General features: G+C 38.0%; 3 protein-coding genes across 5 annotated transcripts; 1 reads left to right on the forward strand and 2 right to left on the reverse strand.

Annotated features, from left to right (window-relative positions):
- Positions 1–208: 208 nt before the first annotated feature.
- LOC100250896 (ATP-dependent Clp protease ATP-binding subunit ClpA homolog CD4B, chloroplastic) lies at positions 209–7,046 on the forward strand. Of its 3 annotated transcripts, none has more exons than XM_010665493.3 (10): positions 209–659; positions 1,575–2,141; positions 2,802–2,917; positions 3,035–3,157; positions 3,237–3,422; positions 3,908–4,123; positions 4,678–4,895; positions 5,302–5,377; positions 5,456–5,545; positions 5,713–7,046. In XM_010665493.3, the coding sequence occupies exons 2-10, from the start codon at positions 1,577–1,579 to the stop codon at positions 6,892–6,894; spliced, it is 2,772 nt and encodes a 923-aa protein (XP_010663795.1). In that variant the 5' UTR covers positions 209–659; positions 1,575–1,576; the 3' UTR covers positions 6,895–7,046. The 3 variants fall into 3 exon arrangements, with proteins under 3 accessions (XP_010663795.1, XP_010663794.1, XP_019082010.1); XM_010665492.3 differs by having other exon boundaries at positions 360–659; positions 1,572–2,141; XM_019226465.2 differs by having other exon boundaries at positions 435–548; positions 1,572–2,141.
- A 363-nt stretch (positions 7,047–7,409) lies between these two features.
- Positions 7,410–15,709, reverse strand: LOC100242176 (dual specificity protein phosphatase PHS1). Its single transcript, XM_002280770.4, has 11 exons — positions 15,457–15,709; positions 15,272–15,343; positions 14,804–14,946; positions 13,695–13,899; positions 13,069–13,245; positions 12,825–12,985; positions 11,112–12,198; positions 10,153–10,299; positions 9,828–10,055; positions 8,621–8,778; positions 7,410–8,163 (listed from the first exon to the last, which is right to left on the reverse strand). The coding sequence occupies exons 1-11, from the start codon at positions 15,673–15,675 to the stop codon at positions 7,803–7,805; spliced, it is 2,958 nt and encodes a 985-aa protein (XP_002280806.4). The 5' UTR covers positions 15,676–15,709; the 3' UTR covers positions 7,410–7,802.
- Positions 15,710–18,480: 2,771 nt separating this feature from the next.
- LOC100247312 (serine carboxypeptidase-like 45) lies at positions 18,481–21,882 on the reverse strand. Its single transcript, XM_002280760.4, has 10 exons — positions 21,252–21,882; positions 21,069–21,170; positions 20,862–20,954; positions 20,504–20,596; positions 20,328–20,407; positions 19,968–20,249; positions 19,746–19,870; positions 19,566–19,658; positions 19,353–19,470; positions 18,481–18,869 (listed from the first exon to the last, which is right to left on the reverse strand). The coding sequence occupies exons 1-10, from the start codon at positions 21,502–21,504 to the stop codon at positions 18,720–18,722; spliced, it is 1,389 nt and encodes a 462-aa protein (XP_002280796.2). The 5' UTR covers positions 21,505–21,882; the 3' UTR covers positions 18,481–18,719.
- Between the last annotated feature and the right edge of the window lie 1,223 nt (positions 21,883–23,105).

Below are 23,105 nucleotides of genomic sequence, written 5' to 3' on the forward strand. Positions count from 1 at the left end.
CCCAAAAAGGCCCACAAAGGGAAAAACACAGACAAGGAAGAGAGTATAACTGGTGGCAGCGTTGACAACAAGGCCGCAGACTGACGCCGACCCAATTGGGCCAATTCTACTAGATATTTTCACTCAAAGTGTCTCAGTAAAAATTTCCAAAACTCCAGGCCCATCTATGCTAATAAAATTCGTGCATTTCGTTAAATAGCCTCATAATCAGTGACCTTCATCGAGATTTCCGGTTTGCACGAAACCCCTCGCAAAAAAGAAGAATCTCCAGACATCCGTGTACGTCTACTCTGCCGTGACATTGACCGACGGATATTACCTAAATATTTAAGTTAATCAAACGGTTGAAATCCCCCCGGACGCATCATCAACGGTCCACAGGCGTCGGGAGAGGTTATAATATAAGTGAGAGTGCAGGAGGGGTTAGGATGGAGAAGCAGATAGAGTAGAGAAAAGCGAGAGACGAGGGAGATATATTGGGATTATCTTCGACCACATCTCTATAAATCGAATCCTTTCAACGCGGCCGACCTTGTATCGGCTATAAGGTCTCCCTTCTTCTGCTGAAGGAAGTCCTTACTGCTTCCCTTTTTCTCTTTTCTTCAGATTTTTCCTATCTCCAAACAAAGATTTAGAAGTTTGTTGCTTCTCAGTCTCAGGTTTGTTTGTTTGTTTTTCTTTTTTAACATGAGGGTTTTGTTTATATCAGTTCAAATAAGTTGTTTCTTCCCAATCTCGGATTTATTTGTTTTTTTCTTCTTTTTTTTCCCAATTATGATTTTTTTTTTTAATATCATTTGTTAAATCTTTAGGGGTGTGAGATTTTGAGGTTATAGGTGTTATTGTGATTTTGAATTAGGGTTTCTTTTTTCTAAATTAAGGTTGCTTAATTTTGAATGTGGGTTTGTTAGTGGTTTTATTGTGTGAAAAGGCGTGGATGGAGCTGATATTCTTTACTTTATGGTCGTGTTTGGTGCCTGCCCGTTGTTCGTTGTCTTTTGATTAGTTTGTCCAAATATCCTGTTTTTTTTAAATGGTTGGATTTGGGAGACTTGCTTCCTGATATGCAGGTTTGATCAATTAGGGTTTTTGTTTGGGTGGGGTGTGGGGGGTTTCTGGTCTTTTAATCTGAAAATATATCTTGTGCGATTAATGTGAAAATAGATTTTGTTTTATTGGATATTTTGTGGTGAAGATCAGGTAAAATTTGTTCAGTTAGTACCTATCAAAAAAAAAAATTGTTCAGTTAGAGCTAAATTGATTATGTGTTTATTTTAATAGGTGATTATGCAATTATCTCTGAACAGCAAAGTAGTGAAATTATAATGAGGCATTGTTGGTTTCATGTGGTGGTTTTATGGCTTAGCTAACCTAAACAAGGGCGTTATGGTTTTATGGCTTTCAACCTAACAATGTTAATTCTGTCCTCTTGTGTCTTTCTTTCTTTTTAACATTATTGTCCTGATGGATGCAAATTCAAAATCTAATTTTTTGGTCTTGAAAGTTCATATTCTGAATCCTAGTGTCAATTCCTTACCTATGGATTTTTGTTGTTTAATTGTGTTTGGCAGCAGTCATGGCTAGGGCTCTGGTTCAGTCAACCAATATCTTTGCTTCAGTTGCTGATGGGAAGCATGGAAAGTTTCAAGGGTCTGAGAGAACCAAAAAGTCTGTCAAAATGATGTGTAATGTCCAAGCACCTGGATTGAGGATCAGAGGCTTCTCAGGATTGCGAGGAGCCAATGCTTTAGATAATTTGGTGAGATCAGGCCATGATTTCCATTCCAGAGTGGCAGCTGCTATTTCTGTTCGGGGAGGAAAGGCTAGTCGATGTGTAGCTAGAGCTATGTTTGAGCGCTTCACTGAGAAAGCAATTAAAGTTATTATGCTTGCACAAGAGGAAGCAAGAAGACTTGGTCACAATTTTGTTGGCACTGAGCAGATTCTGTTGGGTCTTATTGGGGAAGGCACTGGTATTGCTGCTAAGGTCCTTAAATCCATGGGAATCAATCTGAAAGATGCCCGTGTGGAAGTGGAAAAGATAATTGGAAGGGGCAGTGGATTTGTTGCTGTCGAGATTCCATTTACGCCTCGAGCAAAGCGTGTTTTGGAACTTTCGCTGGAGGAAGCTCGGCAACTTGGTGAGGTTTCTTTGGTTTTTTTGGTTGGGTAATGGGGATTAGAACTAACTCGGTAGTCTCAGAATCAATGATAGGGACAGAAGAACCCATCCATCCACAATATTTTGGATGAGGAATATGTATTAGAATAATGATGAGAATGGGTTGTGTTGTGGCAGAGCTGGACATAACCTGACCTAGGACTGGTCTATTTATGTTTGAAATTGAAATATCTGAGGCTGGCACAGGATCCATAATTATAGGACAACCTGAATCCAGGCTCCCCAGACCAATCTTATTAGTAAATGTGATTAAAAAAAGTTGTGAATTGATAGAATATTTTAAAAGCTAATGATTGGATGGCTTTGATCGGTGAGTAGCTTCTCTTGAAGCTTAATTTGTGTTTAATAGGACTGAATTTGGGCTGGTTTTATGACTCCATAAGAGACTCGCTTTTCTTTGTGTGCATACCTGAAACTATGCATTGTAATTTGCTAAGGGCTTTCCTTTCAGCATTTCGCCAGGAACAACTTTGTATTCCTATTACTTGGAGTGCCAATCTAAGGACACATTAATCATTAACTGTCCCAGGATCAACTTTGACATCTTTTTAAATGAAGAAATCAACGAATGAGTTGACTAATTACTAAGTAGTCATTTCATAATACTTGTATGTATCAGGCCATAACTATATTGGATCGGAGCACTTGCTTCTGGGACTACTTCGTGAAGGCGAAGGTGTAGCTGCCCGTGTTCTTGAGAATTTAGGTGCTGACCCTAGTAATATTCGCACTCAGGCAAGCAGTACCACCTTGTCATACTTGCAGACAATTATTTTCTTGCTTAGGGCATTCTTTTCCAGATAAAAAAAAAAAAAAACTCATTAAAAAAAAATCTCTCATTGGAATGAATAGGTCATTCGTATGGTGGGTGAGAGTACAGAAGCTGTTGGTGCTGGTGTTGGAGGAGGAACCACTGGCAATAAGATGCCAACGTTGGAGGAGTATGGTACCAATTTAACAAAGCTGGCAGAGGAGGTAGTTAATAAATCTTTTACCTCTTTTGTGGCATTTTTCTCAAGAATCATCTCTTACAGTGATGTTATTGTCTTTTCAGGGTAAATTGGACCCTGTTGTTGGAAGGCAGCAACAAATAGAGCGTGTAACCCAAATTTTGGGTCGACGGACTAAAAATAACCCATGCCTCATTGGAGAACCTGGCGTTGGAAAAACAGCAATTGCAGAAGGCCTTGCACAAAGAATTGCAAATGGTGATGTTCCAGAAACGATTGAGGGGAAGAAGGTTGGTATATGTGCTTGTAGATTCTAATAAGGTACACAGGGCGCAATAACAAAACTAGTGGTATGAGGCTATGTTGCACGGGTTTAAGAGTGGGTTAGTTGTGTTTGGTTGCACAACGCTAATCCACTATCTTAATATTTTAGGTATCTTGGCTAATGTTTGAGGATTTTAATACTTCTCTAATCTTGAATATTTGACCTACAAAAATGGCTTTCTACTTCATAGATGTCCCTTCTGTATATGGGTTACTGAGATGGCTGTCAAAGGTATTCATCCTGGAGGCTTGGGAAACTATTGGTTAGTTCCCCCAGTTGAGAAATGATGCAGTGACCAAGTTGTTTGAATAGCCAACCATGAATGTCAAGCAGTTGCATTTTTTTTCTTTTTTTTTTTTCTTTTCTTCCCTGGTTTGGGGGTTGGGGCTGTGATTGTTACATGGTTACAGACCAAAATATGACCGGAACCAAGTTATTTTGGTGATTCAGGTTATAACATTGGATATGGGTCTCCTTGTTGCTGGAACAAAATATCGCGGAGAGTTTGAGGAAAGATTGAAGAAGCTAATGGAAGAAATCAAACAAAGTGATGAGATAATACTCTTCATTGATGAGGTACACACCTTAATTGGAGCAGGAGCAGCAGAGGGGGCGATTGATGCTGCTAACATCTTGAAGCCAGCTCTTGCAAGGGGTGAACTGCAGGTAATCTAATCCCAAGAGATGCCCTAAAAACATACTCCCTTTTTTTGTTATTTTTGTCCTAGATGTTGAGTCAGGAATTGAGTTGGGCTCTATGGTGGTGGTAGTTAATTTATAGGGGGATGTAGCTATATAGTGGTTTAAATTTTACATCTTGTCCATCTTTATGTCTTGACCTTTTGTTTCCCACCTCATATTTTTCAATAGAGAGACTGAATATTATAATGATATTTTGCCAATCGTTTTTATCTTGTGATTTACTCATTTTAGAAGAATGTTAATGTAAGTCATAAGATTAAATGGTTTAAATCTGGATCATGATTATTTTTAGTCCTCTTGCAACATTAAAAATATGCTTTGGATTTTTGGAGTGCTTAGCCCTTGTATTGCCTCATAAATGCTCCAAAGCCATTCAATGACAGTATAAGGTATAGCACTTACGGATTAAGCATGCTCAAAGCTGAGTATGCATCTGTAGAGTCTAATTCGGTGGTGGTGATGCTTTCTTTTTGTATATAGTGAAAATATCTTTTTTTGATTTATCTCCATTGGTGCAGTGTATCGGAGCCACAACACTGGATGAATACAGGAAGCACATTGAGAAAGACCCTGCCTTGGAAAGGAGATTCCAGCCAGTCAAAGTGCCTGAACCATCTGTGGATGAAACCATACAAATTTTGAAAGGGCTTCGGGAGCGGTATGAGATCCATCACAAGCTCCGGTATACGGATGAAGCTTTGGTATCTGCTGCCCGACTGTCATACCAGTACATTAGGTATGTGCTTTGTATTTTAATTTGAAGGTGATATCCTCATTACATGCGCTATAGATGGTACATACATATATATTGATTAGTAGAATCATAGTTTTTATATTTCCCAAAAAAAAATAAAAAAATGATGGGAAACAAATTTTAATAGTGAACATTAAGTGGTGAGAAGTGAGAACTTGTTCTCCAGAAAAAAGGAATAAAAGAAAAAGGTCCATTTTAGCATATCTTGTAAGCAGTTTTGCAAATATCTGAACCAGCAAGTTCACTGGTGGACAGCCAATAGCTTGTTTGACTTGAGGCCAATATCTAAATTCCTTTAACAAATCTGAGCTGGTAGCCTATTACATAAACTTCCATCAGTTGGTTCTGGAATACAATAGTGACCAGTTTTACTTCCTGCATATTACAGTGATCGATTTCTTCCTGATAAGGCAATTGACTTGATCGACGAAGCTGGTTCTCGGGTTCGACTTCGTCATGCACAGGTATGTGCTCCTTCCTATTCCTGTCCTATGACTCTTATTGCTCTTCCACTCATTGGCTCACATTCCTTTTCTTTGCAGCTTCCAGAGGAAGCAAGAGAGCTTGAGAAAGAGCTCAGACAGATCACTAAAGAGAAGAATGAAGCAGTACGAAGCCAAGATTTTGAGAAGGTATGTTAGTTTTTCAAGTTGTCTCTTGGCTGTTGCATTCCTTTGAAATTAAAACATAATATTTGGTTGCTTCCAAGTAGTTTAAGATGACATGTATAGTGTTCCTGTTTCTTGTCTCTAGTGCTTTTTATCTAGTAATTGACAATATTTTAAAATGTTTTGAACAGGCCGGTGAATTACGTGATAGAGAAATGGATCTAAAGGCACAGATCTCAACCCTCATAGACAAAGGCAAGGAGATGACCAAGGCAGAGACTGAGGCAGGAGATATAGGTCCTATGGTGACAGAAGTGGACATTCAGCACATTGTATCTGCTTGGACTGGCATCCCTGTTGAGAAAGTGTCAACTGATGAATCTGATCGTCTCCTCAAGATGGAGGAGACCCTCCACAGACGAGTCATTGGTCAGGATGAAGCTGTTAAAGCCATCAGCCGTGCTATTCGCCGAGCTCGTGTTGGACTCAAGAATCCCAACCGTCCAATTGCCAGCTTCATCTTTTCTGGTCCAACTGGTGTAGGAAAGTCAGAATTGGCAAAAGCACTAGCTGCTTACTATTTTGGTTCTGAAGAAGCCATGATCCGTCTTGATATGAGTGAGTTCATGGAGAGACACACAGTCTCCAAACTGATTGGTTCACCTCCTGGTTATGTTGGTTATACTGAGGGTGGTCAGTTGACTGAGGCTGTTAGACGCCGACCTTATACAGTGGTTCTCTTTGATGAAATTGAGAAGGCTCACCCTGATGTCTTCAACATGATGCTTCAGATTCTTGAGGATGGCAGGTTGACAGACAGCAAGGGCCGAACTGTGGACTTCAAGAATACTCTTTTGATAATGACATCCAATGTTGGAAGCAGTGTGATCGAGAAGGGAGGCCGCAGGATAGGATTTGATCTCGATTACGATGAAAAGGATAGCAGTTACAACCGAATTAAGAGCTTGGTGACAGAGGAACTGAAACAATATTTCAGGCCAGAGTTCTTGAATAGATTGGATGAGATGATTGTTTTCCGACAGCTCACTAAGCTGGAGGTGAAGGACATTGCTGATATAATGCTGAAGGAGGTGTTTGAAAGGCTGAAGGCCAAGGACATAGAACTTCAGGTGACCGAGAGGTTTAGAGATAGAGTGGTGGATGAAGGGTACAACCCCAGTTATGGTGCAAGGCCACTGAGAAGAGCCATAATGAGACTTTTGGAGGACAGCATGGCTGAGAAGATGCTTGCAAGGGAAATCAAAGAAGGCGATTCGGTAATTGTGGATGTTGATTCTGATGGAAATGTCACTGTGCTCAATGGCAGCAGTGGTGCTCCACCTGAGTCATTACCAGAGGCAATGCCTGTGTAAACAGTCTTCCCTTCAAACTTTTACAGATCTATTGTTAGTACTTTTACCTTTTTATTTAAAGTGGGCTTTAGTTGTAGTCTCTTTTCTTTTAAAGACTACTTGGAAGTTAGAATATTGGAAGCCATTTTATGAATTGGTTTTATTTCCTGGTACTTGTGGATATTTCATAGATGAATCCATATATGACTGAAATAGTTCCATGCCATTTTTTTTTTCTTGGGTTCAAACTTCAAACCATTCTTTCAGGATTGCATTTTCTGGAGCACATCTACCATGTGATACCTACAATCGAAACCTAAAATACAGGCTATAAGCAGTTGATCGACTTTGTTTTTTTGGCATCACCTTCAGGTTCATTTGCTTCAATTTGTGTTCCATGGGAACTGGACCTCTTATCAAACTAGTTCAGCTTGGAGTCATAACGAGTCTAGCTTTGGCTAGGACCATCCATAGTTTCATACTAAAATTTCTTGTATACAATCTGCAGCGGTGAAATGCATACATAGCTGAAAGGATGTGATCAATTGTTACATCTATTTCAAAAAATAGTTGCAACAAAGCAACATATTGTATCCAACAGATGCAAATTGAATTCAACCTGGTGTTCAGGAGAACACAAAATAAACCATCCTTTCTTCTCTTAAAGTGCTGCTGCAGGTATTTTGCAGTTGTGAGACACAGAATGTTTGTTACTGAGAAACTCATTAACCAGAATATCTGGCAGGCCCACCTCGTTAGGCAAACAGCATGGAGGCTTCATCTCTTCCAGATGACTCACAAGTTACCTGCTGCAAAGCAATTGAAGATTCTCCAGGCAATATCGACCTTAATGTTGGAGGGGGTTCAAGCCATAGAAATGATATTGTCACAGTTTCCTTGCATTCATAAATGAAAAAAGGTCCCTGTTCCTATTCATCCATGACTGAATTAGACTGCCTCTGTGTAGGGCTGACACTCCCACCTCGGCTAATCTTGAGAGCACTTATAGCCTTTTGGATCTCCATAGTCATAGCACTGTCCACGCTCCCTGATGATAGCTTCTTGTGTGATTTCTGCAAATGAAGCTTAAGCGAGCTGCTGCTCAAGCCAGCATTTTTCCCACAGATGGGGCAAACTTTCATTGGCGGTTTTCGCTGATGCCACTCCATTGAAACCTTTCCATGCAGTTTGCGGTCCAGGTCCAGGAGGGTCCTGGCAAACCCATCATTGGGCTGCGCTCGGCGGTGTACTCGTTTTAGGGCATTCCATGCTTCTAATAGAGTGAAGTTCCTGCATGAAAAAAAAGAGGTTCAATACCACCTTTCAAATTTTTGTTGTGAATTGACAATCATTTAGTAGTTCACACGTGACAAAAAAAAAACTTCAATGCATATATATGGGATTGGGGTATCATCACATCCTTCAGATCTCCAACCAATCTCAAACTCCACTCAAGTGGGAGCTGTGATGCCTGATGTCATGAACTTAGGGTGGGTCTTAAGATCCAGAATGAAATGTGGGCTAAGGTACCAAGGAAAATAAATGAAGGGAAACTAGGCTTGAAAACCCCAATGCTAAACTCCATGCCTCTCGGTCGTGGACCACACGGACACTCTATGATCCATGATCTAGGATAACAGTTGAGTGAGGTTTAAGGTCTACAATGCGTGGGTCCAATGACAGCATGAAAACAATATAAAACTTTCGGTTTTGCTTGCCAGTATGTAATTTGTTTTATTTTACTTACTTCCTGAGCATCAAGTAAGCAAGAACTAACGTAGCACTTCTACTTCTCCCTTCAAAGCAATGAACCAGAACCCTCCCGCCAGTTTGTTCAACATGATCAATGAACACAGAAGCTTCTTCAAATATGCTGCTGATGTTTGTGTCTTCACTGTCAGAAATCTGTCCAAATATGCAGGTAGTGTAATCAGTACAAAATAGTTCGCAAACATATTTCCAGGAAATTCATAATTAATACATTGAAAAAGTCCAGCACAGTGAAGTGATTAGGTAATTCTTCCAACAAGGAATTCTGTCTGAATTTGCTAATATTGGAATCCTGAAAAGTTAGCACCCCAATGATGGATGTCAAATGTTTTTCTGATGGAAAGACTATTTTCATGGGACCTTTCAATAATGACACTGGAAATGATTGTTTCTCTTGCAACCAAGGACGCCTCCGTCAACACACTGCCCAATTCCCAATTTAGGTTTGAAGCAACGACAGTGAGCAGCAACATGGGTCAACACCGAAGTTCGAAACTATGACTTATGGAGTTGATCCTCTGAACAGCTTCCTAAGCACATAACTTCAATGACACCAAGCAGTGACATGGAGCAAATGCTAACGTTCTATCTACTTCTCTTGATGGCCCTTTGAATAACTCTTCTAACCAGACAGTTCTGTAACCTTCACTTGATCTCTATTAAACAGACTACTTTGACAATCTGAGGACAAAAATTCCTAGATAGAATGCAGTGATTGAATGACATTCCCCTTCACGTTAACTAGCAGAGCAATGAGTTAAGTCTTCAGTTAAAAAATTGCAGCAAGGCTTGCACTCAATTCAAGGCCTATGCAATAGCCTCCCTTGAAAATTGTATATAATTTATGGCTATTGGGTTCTGTCAAATTAACTATACACCAATCTAGAGTCTAGAAAAAAGATCCATAGGAATAATGACTCCTATGGGGAAAGAATAAAATTAAAAAGAAAAAAAAGGAAGCTGAATAAGAAACACCTGCGCAAGGATTTCAGAAGGTTCAGAAAGCTGTGGGATCAGAGAAGAAGAAAGTTGATCAAGGGACTTCAGATGGTACATGGACGACTATAGCTTAAGGGAGCTAGGAAATGATCCACATGAATGTAAATACAGAAACAAGCTGTGTGTATGCCTCTGTTTTAAGCCACAAGAATGAACCATCCATAATAACAGGAGCAAGTACTTACAGAAAAATTTTTGTACTCAAATAGGTCAGGATACTGAGAATCTGACTGTCCAATCTCATTGGAGCACAAGCACAATATGTGTGTAATTCCTAAATGTTGTAGTGTGTACACAGATCTTGCAGCAAGGGCCCCACCAATGAAGAGACTCGCTGTAATTGAAGATGGTCGCTCTGTATTTGCAGCATCAGATATCAATGCTATCCTCTCAAGAATGTGCTCAAGCCTGACCTGTAAGATCAAAAAACATGGAAAGAAAAGGAATAATTTGGGCTCTGTAAAAATTCAGCAGAAAAGTTAGATCACAAGAGTTGACAGAAAATCTTACCTTCAACTCATAAGCATCAACAACACCATTATTATCATTACCCTCGAAGAAACCTGAATTGAAATTGTTCTCTTGGCATAATTTAACTGCATCATTTCTTAGCATTTCATTCCATTGTTCCAACTCTTTGCTTGATTCTGCATCAACCTGAGGATAATATTAATACTAACAAGCAAACAATAAAACTCAAGGTAGAAGCATAACTTTGTTTGGAGAGAAAAAAAAAAAAAAAGGAACTGCTCTCCCTAAATCAAGTATACATAGTATAAAGCTTCAATGATATTGATATCTATAACTTTCAAAATATGACAAGATAACTTCTCCACGCACATCTTTGAAAAACCTCACTCATTCAATTCCGGGTGTTTTTCTCTGGTCATGTTTAGGATTACCAAATATAACTAACATGACTAGACATAGTACATTTCATGATATGAAAGCAACCATTCAATTCATTCAACCTAAAATATGTCATGGTCTAGGTTTAAACAGGAAAATGGTAACCTTTGGTATCAGTATCAACCATTCTGGTCAATTTTTAACTAAACATCCCAAACTTCTAGGTACTTTCAGTCGTTTGCAAGAGAAGCCAGTTTATTAGTATGCTAATGATCATTTTTTCCATTATTATGAAATCTATCAGATGAAACAGCTCGTTGTTTTAGACAGCAATGCCATCTCCCCTTCTGCAACAAATATGCATATATACATATAGAGAAACAAATGTGTGTGCTTATCTTCTAAAAACACATGATGTATCTTTTGTAGCTGTTGGTCCCACATATTTCCAGTAAGAAATATATCAAAGAGTCAGCATTTCCTTACACATAATTTTTAAAAGGTTATTTTGACTTAATAATTTTTTAAATAGCTTTTGTCAAACCAAAAGATGCAAGATGCACTGGATTTCCTTGGAAAGGAGGTGATCCAGCTGCATTTTCTTTAAGAATATTGCATACCTTGGCAAATCTGTGAAAGTCACGGAGCTTCGTTGTCAATCGCAGGCTTCGGAGTGACTCCACACTCCCTCTGCTGAACTTCCCATGCCAAGCTTCTCGAGAGATGGGAGAACTAGAGTCTGAGCTTTCTCTAACTCCAGAAGATGATAACCTAGGAGCTGCTCTCTGTACCTCTGGGTCACTCAAATCTGGATGATTATCATTAATAACCCGTTCCTTACTTGGTGGAGAGGGACAATGACCTATTACAGGAGCCTGCGACTGTGCCTCAGAGGCCCCCAAATCCTCTCTGTCAAAATCAACACAGGAATTTCTATTTACAATATTCAGAAATACTCGTAAGAGGCCATCCAGTTTTTGGTGGAGTGTGAGTAGGAATATATGGAAACCCTGCAAGTCTCTTAGTGCAGCTCGAAACCCACGACGAAATTCATGAACAACTGAAGCCATCTCAGTCAAAAGTATATCAGTTGCTGTTTCAGTATCATCTGAAGCAAATCCTAACTTCCCTCCTGTTATCTCATGTAATAGATTCAAGGAATACTTGGAGCTGTTGAGCATGAGCTCAACCAGTTTTGGATAATTTGCCTGGTCATTTGCACGTTTTCCTGCTGGTGGTCTGCGAGGAACTCCAGAGTCGATTGCCACAATATGAAAATCTGAAAGACCTGACTGATTCAAAGCTTGACCCTCCAGACTAGTGTTGCTCGATGATGGTGATCCTATGGCATCAGAAAGATCAGAACTCTGTGATACCAATCCTGAATTATGAGGGCTCAATCTGCTGTCAACTGATGTCGCCCTTCTTTCTTTCTGAAGAGCCCTAATTACCCTAGGCCTATATCGCTTGATTGCAGAATCAAATGCTTCCTCCAATGCATCCATGTCAGTAGAGGCCATTTTGTCGGCCAACAATAGATTTGCGGGATTTCCACGCCATCTGAGCTGACGACAAGGAAGTCTATCTTCATTTCTAATGACAAGGTCCAACATCAAGACCCTGCCAAGGGCTGCTGCTGTCTTTTCTGCAGCTTCTCGTGAGTCAAATGCACTTGAGCTTTCCAAGAGAGGAGATCCATGTACATAACTGCAAACAATAAAATCTTTTGCATTCAGAAGGCCATACAAAAAATTTAATTATAACTTCTGTATTTTATAGTGCTTTTGCATCATGAAATTTCATGTTTCCTCCTCTAATTGCTGTCATGTTTAAGGGTATATGAATTGATCTAGAAGAGTAAGGGTGAAAGTAAATGAAAATGGAAAATGCCCTAACAATCAAAACAAACTTTCCCATGGCTCAACCAGCTATCATCCATGTTCTGCACAAACAAATAACTGAATATGAACCAGTTGGTCCTTTCTGGGAGTTACCTGCCCATAAGATATGGTCTAATTTGATTATAAACTTGAACATGGTGGGTTTTCATGGTTCCATATTTGATTTAATTGGAGAAATTACAGCAGTATGAACCATTCAGCCATCTGCGCTAAAGATGATCCCTTAGAAAATTGGTCAGTCAGATCATTTGACCCAAACCATCTAAACAAACAGAATTTTGAACCAAGTAATAAAATAGGTGGCAAACTAATTGACTTCTCTCGTCCTCACAGAATATCTGGTGAGGAGACGGCAAGTGGTGAAGGGAGCATGGATATTTCACTACTGCATTATAACACTTTATTCACAATAAAACCAGGTTCAGTTTGTACTTCATCAGAAAGAGGCATCGGCTAAGTTCAAGAGCTTCTAAAAGCTCTGAACATGTGACTTCACCAACTTCATCTCCTTCTGAAATTGCTGCATCTCTTGCTTTTTCTGCAGCTTCCTTAATCTGAAGCCACTCCGTACTAGAATTGTGAATGACTCTAGCCTAGAAGATATTTTTGGGAAAGGGTTAGATTAATGGCATAAGATGGTAACAATTAAACAACTAATGGAGTGAGAAAGTACAACCTGTGGAGTTCGAACTCCTAGCCACTTTGCGAATTCGTAACCAAGACGTTCTGATTGTGTGGCCACTCTTGAAGATGAAAACTTTATAACTGCTGCTCCCTCCTTCAGGAAATAATCATCATTCTCAGGCCAGTTGAATAGAGCAAAGAAGACAACCCCTCCAGAATTCACGGTGACCTGTATCCGCACAACTGGAGAGAAGTTAAGGCAGCAGATAAGACAATAAATAATGTTGCACAACTTTCTATTTTTGATTTCTTGAAATGAAAAAGAAAAAAAAAGTATAAAGAAAGATACTGCAAATTTATGAAATGAATACACTTAAAAATATTAATTGGTTTGATTTTTTTCTGAGACAGGAGCAAATAGTGTTTCCAGCAATAAAAATATAACCAAAGGCTACAAATATTGCATGATGATTAAGAATAAAAGCACTAGTAGTTTAACTCTTTTCTTGTTTATGAACTTCCAAAATCCTCTCTTCCCATGAATATACAGAATAGTTACCACCATGAGTTGATTGAACCAATTAGGAGGCAGAAACATTACTGCAAACTTCAATACCTAACATAAATTTGAAGAAGTATATATCCTTCCAAAAACAATAGCTAAGATAGATTGTGCACCTCAAGAGCTTTACTCATTTCATCCTCAGAATGATCATTGCTACTACTATGTTCAGTATGGTGAAGTGAGGAAAGCATGTCCCAAGAAAAAGAACATGATTCAATATCCATCATAGCAGCTTTACCAAGTCTTTCCCACAAACTTATTTCTGTAGCTTGCTCAACAGGCAAAGAACTTCTGGAATCAACAGTTGATTCTCCTGAACTGCATACAAACATGTAACAAACAGGTACAATGTTATCCTACAAAATTTTGGCATCTCAGCTTGAATTTCATCAAAGAGAAAAAAAAGTCTTAAGGAAGAAAATTGAGAGGATAGAACCCAAGATATCATTGTAAAAAACACATCAAGTGTTGGATACTGAATGCAATATATGAAAAAAAAAATGGAATGACCCAATATCCATGAAGATGAAAAGGACCAAAATCATCATACATGCATTTCCACTGTCATATCACATCTAAAGGATGATGGTAAGAAACTTCAATAGTAGACAGCTGATCACATCATTAGTTACATAGAATAAGGCCCATCTTAATAAGTTCTAAACCCAGAACAGATAATATAACCGGCCTTGATGAAGGCACCATTCATGAGATGATTGCTTACATGAGGCACTACATTGAAGGTACAAATTTAAATTTGAACTCCCCACAAGAATCGAAACCAAAATCATATTTCCTTTTTATAACACTTCCTGGTTGACACCAAGAATTTCTCATCCTATCAAATGGGACTTCCCAACATCTATTTTGCCAATGGCAAACATACAAAACTACTCTGAAACACTAGTACACAGAAACTGAACTAGTTACTGTTGTAGCACTCAGCAATTAATGAGCAAGGCAATACTTTACTTTGTATTAATTCAGTAGTAGATTGCCCCACTGCTCAAGCCAAATGGCCAAAATCTATTTTCCAAATATGAAAATCAATAAGATTTCATAAATTCCCATCTAATTACACACGCATTCCTAGTTTAGAATTTTCCACCAAGCCAGTAATCACAATTCAAACAACATCACTCTCATAAAGGCAAAACATTAAAGAGGGATACAGCATTGCAATTGTAGTATAGTAATGGGAAAATGGAGAAAAAAGGATAACCAGAATGGCATAGTATCGATTCTGGGCGGGCGGTTAGGGAAACCAGAGGAGCGATATTTGCCACTGCGCTTACGAACCAGTTCCAGCCATTGTGTGAACCGATAAGCCGGACCTGCCGCTATGTCTCCTAACATATACAACACCTACAAAAGAAACAACCCACCATCATCATCATCATCATCATCATCATCATCAGCAACATCTTCATGATCATATAACATACCCATCATCATCATCACCATCTTCATCATTAAATAAGAAACCCCATTTCCCAATCTCCATTACCCAACAGCCCATCATCATCATATGACATACCACATTTCCCGATCCCCATAACCCAACAGCCCATCATCATCATCTTCATCATCATACAGCGTACCCCATTACCCAATCCCCATTACCCAACAGCTTAGACTTCTGGGTCAATTCATATTTCAATAGTTTTCCGAGAAAGTTGAGATGACTTACCCGAGAAGTGACGGTGAGGGGCAATGGGGACTCAAGCAAGTCCTCAGATCCGAACTCGGGGTCCTTCTCTTCCTGCAATTCAAGCAAGATCGAGAGAGATGTGAACGAAACAATAATCAGACAAGGAAAAAAAACAAAACCCAAGAATTAGATGGGCAAAAAGATTAAAAAAAAAAAAAAGGAACCTGGTGGGGTGTGGTGTTGGTGATAATTGCAGGCTCCTCCTTTTGGTCCTTAACCATATTTTCTCTTTTTGAATTTGATTTCAAAACTTGGGAGTGCCAAAACGTTTGAAAGAGAGACTGCGATAGAAATTGCAGTTGCTTTTTTTGCGGTCTCCCACTTTTTCTTCTCTGGCTAGTTGCTTTGTGCTTTGCAATCATCACATGCACACACCCTCTCATTAATTACATTTTTCGCTCCTTTCTTTTATCTACTTCACTAAATGAAATAGTATTAAAAATACCATATTAAACTGTAAAAGATTTTGATATTAGATAGTCAACCTTAAATCGGGTGTATTAGCACTTACACTAAACGGATGGGATGGGAAAAACCCGTTAAGAAGAAAATTTCCATAGCAATCTAAATATAAAATTTTATTTGATATGAGTCCTTATTCCATTTTGGGTCTATGAAAATTTTAGGTGGATATTTTTGTAATCCTCAACAAAAAAAAATACCAAAATATGAAAAATGTAGCAAGAATACATCAATGTCACTCTTTAAAATAAGAGATATGTATTAGTACACTTCTAAACTAGTTTGCCTAATCATACCCTTGTTGATAATCAATTGATTTTTAATAAAATTGCCAAAATTTTAAAGTCTTATAGGTATTATCAAAACTAGATTATGGGTTTAAGTCATAAGAGTATTATAATACGATATAATACCATATGTGTGTATGACTTGGAATGTCTCTAAATGATTATAATATGAAACACCATAAAGAAAGAGCATGGTTACTATAGGTACATATATTTTAGGGTCTCGATTTGGTTTCCCTTCAGGTCCAATAATATTGGATGATAACTACTCAAGTTTCTTCTAATGCTCCAATCTTTTGAGGGAGTTACTTAGAGGATGAACTTTATTTCCTCTAATTATCCAGGGAAGTGTTTTATTTTTATTTTCCTTTTCCAATTCTTTGGGAGAAGGGCTTGGTTTTATTTATTTTTTTATTTTTTTATTTTTTTATCTAAGAATCTTTCTATATGGGTTTTGCCTATTAGACACTAATCAATCGGAAAACAAGTCAACTTTTTCCTTGAGAAAGAACAAATAGGTAGGTCATACCTTAGGAGTTTCACCAACTTAGTCATGGTTAAATTAAGTTTATGTTAGGCAGTGCAAGGTTTCTATTGAAGGGACTAGTGTTTTTCTTGAAATTAATATCTCCATATATGATTGTCATTATAATTTGTTCTTAAGCTAATGGCTTGTGATGGCCTATCAAATGGCTCATGTAATTGTGATATCTCATATTAGATAGAGAAAAAAGTTTATGATATTATAGAAGTATGAACTCCTTTTAACTATGCAGATATGTTTTAAAGTTGTGAGAACTTTTTTAAGCTCAAAGCAAATCATATTTACACAATTAGATATGGTTATTGCAAATAATAACAAAGTCATTCTCAATCCCAATGTAAGAGTTTGTTTTACCTTATAATCTCATGAGATATAATAAGAACATTGTGTTTGCATTGGAGATTATAATATTTCTCATTAGATAAGGGAGAAATTTTTAAGATACTATATAAATATAAACTTTTCTTAACTATGTAAATGCATTTTAAAGTCGTAAAGGTCCCTTTAAACTTAAAGCGAATAATATCTACTAGGTTAAGTACGAATTGTTCAAGTATTGATTTATTTGGTTAAAGACTTTGTGGTTCATTGTTGTCGAGAACTATTTCTTGAGAATGTGAGAGCATTTGGCCCAATAACTCTTCCAAAGTTATCTGGGATGGGATGTTTTCAATCCAAGTCCAAGTACCTCTAGTAAAACTTTTGATAATAGGTATATTTTTCAATTTTGAGGCCAAAGTCTACTCAAAGGCATTTTTGATACTCAACATGAAAATTGAAATCTTCATGTACCTTCAATAGCTTCCATCCAATTCTCAAAGAAAAATTAAACATATAAGTTTTCAAATTCCGCCCACTTATATAATTTTAAGTGATGCTGGGTCTAATAAATATAATCACGCTTTTTAAAAAAATATATGAATAGTGTCAATAGAAGAAGCTACCAAAAAATATGACTTAGAATGTACTGAAAAGGTGAAAAAAAAAGCCACCCTTTTTATCATCATTATTGACAAAACAAAATTACATATTAAAATTCAATTCCAAATATTCAGAAATTGTCTTCTTATTATCAACAATTTACTTTGGTGTTGATGATGTGACAATGAGTGAAGGGCGTTTTAAGTTTCTTACAGTGGCCATGAGAATTTGGTGTAAAGTGTGATTGACAGCAATATGAAAGTGGGAATTCCATACAGCTTCAGCTTGGAATTTGGAAAAGTAGCTCAACCCAGAGGTCCACCACGGCATGCAGCAGCTTTCCTCAAATGGCCAGCTTTGATAAGTGATGAATCGATCTTTTAAGCATCTGGGAAAATCAATATGTATCAGCCCAGACCCCTAGTTCTCACTTGCTTCAATTATTATCTCTTTCAGTCACCTTTTAGCCATTGTTTTCTGCAAACTGCATCATTCTGATTTCTGTATGCACCATTTAAATGATGTTCTCTGTGGGCTTGTAGCATCATCTTTTCAGTATAATATTTAATAACATAGTTGTAGAACAATGCAAAATGATTATTCATATAGTGTGGGCGATATATCTCACATCAGTTAGGAGACAAATTTTTAATATTATACACATTTTGAAGCCATGAGAGTATGACCCAGTGAATGAGTGTTCGGAATACACCCCAATCCCGTGGGACACAACAAGAACAATATCTAATTGTGAAGAGGTGCATCATTGCATATGGCTTTTTGGGTACTTATCCTTTTGTGTTTATATTAATCTTAAGGTGATTCATCATTCATCATTCAGGGGTGGCTTTCTGGGTTCTTTTCCTTTGTGTTTACATTAATCTTAAGGTGGCTCATCATTCAGCAGAAGTTCCTGCCAATTGGTCCTCTTTTCTCTTCTTTTCTCATGCTCATGATGAAGTTCCCACAAGACATTGATTTAATAAAATCTTATTTAACCAACTTATATCACCAAAAAGGCACTTCTTTCTTATAATATCTTTTTACAAAATTTCAGGACCCCAAGAGATTCATCGCATTGACAAAAAACCCAAGAAAACAAGCAAACTTACAATCATTTTCTTCCCCTTTCTTTTTGACAACACTTGTGAATAAGCCCATACGTTTACTTACAACCTCAACTTAATTACTACTAAATCTGACTATTTTTATATCAGAAAAATTCTGGTAGAGGCCTGGCTTCAAGAAATGACTTGAACAACACTAGTGATCTCTCAGGCTGCGAGAAGGGAGCTTCATGAGAAGCACCTCTAATGGTGGCAAATGAGAGGATATTACCATAAACTCTAGTCCATCCACCAACCTGGAAGACACAAACATGAAAAAAGGATTAAGGACATTAGTCTCATTCGTTTTAACAAAAACAATTCTATCTTCTGGAAGATCAATCGTGCTGCATAGTTCTTCTCCTTCTTTCAAAACTATGGCATATTATGAGTATAAAAGTTTTGGGAAGAACCAAAATTTGCTTCCACCTTTTTTGTTTTATGCCAAAGAAAAAATGTTGCGCATGTTGGAAGAGACATGGTATCATGTCTTTGTCTCCAATGACTAAATCATGGAAGGAAAAGCAAAGCTGAATTATTCCCTTTTTCTAAAACCAAAGGATCTTTTTTGACTTGAAGGTGAGATTCAATCCCAGTTGGGAGTTGCCCTGCAGCCCCCTTTTCCTTAGGAAAGGGATTGTTGTCTGAGGTGCAGTCCCTGAGAGAAAGAGGCCTAACTGGCTCTGGGTAGGTAAAAAACAAAGAGTTTAGAAGACCAGCTACATTAGCTTCTTAATTACCTGCTTCCCCTCAAACCAAACTCTGTAAGGCACAGTTGTGTTTAGTCCCAGCTCCTTAGCCAGATTATGAACCAGAGTTCGACTCCCTGTCAATGGTATTACTGAATCTTGATCTCCACTGTCATTAGTTACTATTAGAAACTATGGAAATTTCAAATTTCACTAATCTTATCAAAACCATGAAGAAGCTGGAAACTTTGAGTTTTCATTTACCTATAGACCAAGACTGGAATTCCAGCCTTGATGAGTGATCCCACAATGGAAATCGTAGGTATCTCCAGGTTGAGGAGCTCATAATCCAGAATGCTGTGATCAAAGAAAAGTTCATTTACTGGCACAAGGAAGAAAACCCCCTAATGATTCATTGCAATAGACAAGTTAAAATTAAATTACTCGCTGCAGACGGTCCAACTGCGAATGCCAACAAGCCTGGCATGGAGAGCCTTCTGCACATCTTTTCGGTTTAGATAATTCACAGTTTTATCGTCTATGCACACGTCTATCGTCTCTGCAACTTGCTGCCATGTGAATTAAACAATTATGGATTAAGAAAACAAGGCAGCACTGGAAGGATAAGAAAAGGTTATAATAGAGGCATTTTCCAAAAAGACTCACTTGGGGACTAATGACTTTGGATTGTGAGAGTACTGATGAAAGGCAGACGTCAAGGGTAACATCATACTTGTCCACAAATTTACTGGTTTCTCTGCTTACTTGGGCCATCACCCTTGAACAAACAGATGAAACTGAGTCTCTATAGTATTCACTCACATAGCGAGAATAGTTACAGGCAGAAGTGAACAATCTGTATGTTGAATCCGATATTAGGCCATGAGACCAGAAGTACTCAGCCCTTGAATTGAGGTCAGTGGCGAATTCTAGAACCGGATTACCCAGCTGCAAATGAAACAATTCAATTAAAAAAACCCTTTTTTTTTTATCACAAAAAGCTAATATTTGGTTTGTAATACTCACAGCAATTCCCTTCAAATTGAACAACTTCTCCTTTTTGTTGAACCGAATCATGAGTTCTGCAAGTTGGGGAACATAGTGGCCTATTGACAAGCAAAGATGCGAAAGGAGGATCATCATCATTTCTAGCTCACATTTGAATTACAGGAGATGGAGATTGATGTATACAGTAAAAGCACCTGCATAACTTTCCCCTGTGATAAACAAATCCCTATGCTTGTATTGGGGAAACTTGAGGAACCAGCGCTGCAAGAACGCAAGATTGTCCCTGGCTTAAGAAAATAAGCATGAAAGCAGCTTTAGAACATAGACACAAAAAAGGCGACGGAGCTTCGAGTAAACCCCACTTTCTATATTCCAAAAGAATTGTTCTCTAAAACCCAGCATGGGGAGAATGAACCCATTAAAGCTATACTTGGAGGGAGAATTGAATATTGGGAAATGAGAGCCTTTATACAAAGGTCTTAATAAAGGCTAAATTGAGACTTCAGCATAGAAAAATTTGAAAGAAAAGTTTTCATATGCCAAGGAAAATACCTGTTATCTTATCATCCACTGTGACATAAGGGGTATCAGATGAATAAGAGAATCCCACTCCTACTGGTGTCTCTAGATACAGCATATTTGCTTCTGCAATTTGAAAATAGTAAGAAAACATCAATCTTTTTAGTTGTTTCCAATCTATCATTTCTGCTTAGATGAAGGAGTAACAAACTGGTTTTCAATTCATAAGAGTAGTACTACCTCTGTTCCAGCTATACTCATTCCTCAACAGAAACTCCCCATTTGGTCTGAAAGGTCCATTTTCAGAGAATGCCCCCACCCCAAGTGAAGAACAGCCAGGGCCTTCAAGAAACAGATCAAACACATGAACATCCTATATTGAATTTCATATTTTTTGAAAGGAAAGTTAAAAGAGTTGCAGACCTCCATTCAACCACAAAACCAGTGGTTTTGAAGCTGGGTCTGATTCAGCTTCAACAAAGTAGTAAAAGAGAGCTCTTTGCTTCTTGTCATCCAGACTGACATAACCAGAAAACTGCTGAAAGCCCACCTGGGGTTGTCCAGGAAGCTGGATAATCTTGTCAGGATGAGACAAAGAGGGGTGAGCCTTCAAGAGAAAGCAGAGCTGGAACACAACAGAAACCATTGGGATGGTTTTCCATGTTAGAGAATCCATGCTTTGAGGAATGAAGAGAAGGAATGGCCAGGACAAAGCACCAACAGAGGAGAAGCTGCTTAAAATGCTGCTCAGTGGAGGGCATGAGGAGGATGTGTGTGGGGCACTGAATAGAAAAAAAAAAACAAAGAAAAAAAAATGGCTGGGCTTGTTTTATATTATCATTACAGTGGTAGCTTTTTGCCTGCAGGCCTGGTCTCCTGAAAATGGTGGTGAAAGAGATGTGTGAGGGACTCAATGACAACACACAAAGACCACAGTGAATTGGGTTTGTGGTAACTTGGTCAGTTGAGGCGGATTCTGGGTATGGGATTGGTGTTTTGAAAGTGAAAGGAGAGAATGGAATCACTGAGCTTGCTTTGAGAGCCCTGAATGTCCTCTCAGAAACACAGTTCTGTTGTTGCTTTTGTTTTCTTTTGTTTTTTCCTAAGAGTAATAAACCAACCACTAATACTTTGTATCCTTTTTGACAATAATAACAAGGAAGAGTATATTCCTCAGAAAGTAGCTTTACAGGATTACTTTACATTTCTCAGAAAAATGTGTGAACCTAGACCAGTTACTATAATATTTTTGTTTCTCAAGAAAAACCCCATCTGTATTTTCCTGAGAAAATATCACACTATCACAAGGGCAATTGGTAGGATCAAATCATACTTCCTTTTTGGGTTTCTAAAACAATGGTTTTATCAATCGACTTTTGTTGATCTTCAAGTACAACCCCAAATCTAATTTTTCCAACTTTAATGAGATGAATAGGGACATAAGTCACATAACTTCTGTTAACTGTGAGTACATCTCTGAGAAATGTGTGCCACTTTCTGTATTCAAAGCAACAAGTACCTAAACATCCATAAATGCATCTCAAAATCTAGCATTTCCGAAGAAAACTTTCATGTAAAAACAAGGGTTTTGGTTGATGATTTCCTCAATTTGAGGAATGAAAACAACCCATATTAGGGATTTTTTTAATGAACATGACATGGGTCCTCATCAACAAAGAAAATAAATAATCCAAAGGATCAACAGGGTATCTGCTCTTTTCCAGGTATCTCACACATTTTCTTTATGTACTTATTTGGGATTGAGATTTGTTCTCTTTGACCTCTATAGAAAAAAGGTCTTCTTGTAATAATGAGGCATCCACTTTCTTCTCTGCCTAATTTTTTCTTTCATTTCACATACTCACTCCCAAGTCCCACCATATGGTCCCCATAACCCCATTCCACACCCTCTAAACTCTAAAAAATAATAGCTTTCACATGGTGTGCATCAATTGTTTATATAGTCCAAACACATAAAATTGTATACTAACTCCAAACTCTTAGTCATGTGCATGCTATGCACTGCCATAATCAGGTATGGTTTAGCAAAATGAGGTCTAAATCCGGCGAAAAGCCGGGTTATTAACAAGGTTCAATCAAATTCATTTGAGATGAGGAAAAAAAAAAAAAAGAGGAAAAGAAATGAGACATGAATAGGAGTAGGTAATGGGTTGGGTGGGATTGAGTTTTGAGTTGAGAGTGAAGCACAAAAGGCAAACACATACACTCAATCCTCCTATTCTATTGCAACCAACTCATTAAAAGGTGAGAGAGCAT

The sequence above is a fragment of the Vitis vinifera genome, chromosome 17 (genome assembly GCF_030704535.1).
Source record: "Vitis vinifera cultivar Pinot Noir 40024 chromosome 17, ASM3070453v1".
Taxonomy (NCBI): domain Eukaryota; kingdom Viridiplantae; phylum Streptophyta; class Magnoliopsida; order Vitales; family Vitaceae; genus Vitis; species Vitis vinifera.

Bases quoted from the DNA above. Each gene is read 5' to 3' on its own strand.
- LOC100250896 (XM_010665493.3), top strand. From the start codon at position 1,577: ATGGCTAGGGCTCTGGTTCAGTCAACCAATATCTTTGCTTCAGTTGCT. The intron at 2,918-3,034 runs GCAAGCAGTACC...TGGAATGAATAG, and splicing joins CTAGTAATATTCGCACTCAG to GTCATTCGTATGGTGGGTGA. The intron at 5,378-5,455 runs GTATGTGCTCCT...TTTTCTTTGCAG, and splicing joins TTCGACTTCGTCATGCACAG to CTTCCAGAGGAAGCAAGAGA.
- LOC100247312 (XM_002280760.4), bottom strand. From the start codon at position 21,504: ATGGATTCTCTAACATGGAAAACCATCCCAATGGTTTCTGTTGTGTTC. The intron at 19,871-19,967 runs GTGAGTCTTTTT...TTCACATGGCAG, and splicing joins CCAAAGTCATTAGTCCCCAA to CAAGTTGCAGAGACGATAGA. The intron at 18,870-19,352 runs GTAATTAAGAAG...TGTGTCTTCCAG, and splicing joins TTTGGTTTGAGGGGAAGCAG to GTTGGTGGATGGACTAGAGT.
- LOC100242176 (XM_002280770.4), bottom strand. From the start codon at position 15,675: ATGAGAGGGTGTGTGCATGTGATGATTGCAAAGCACAAAGCAACTAGC. The intron at 13,246-13,694 runs GTGCACAATCTA...GTGCGGATACAG, and splicing joins AAATGAGTAAAGCTCTTGAG to GTCACCGTGAATTCTGGAGG. The intron at 8,779-9,827 runs GTAAGTACTTGC...ATATTTGGACAG, and splicing joins TTGAGTACAAAAATTTTTCT to ATTTCTGACAGTGAAGACAC.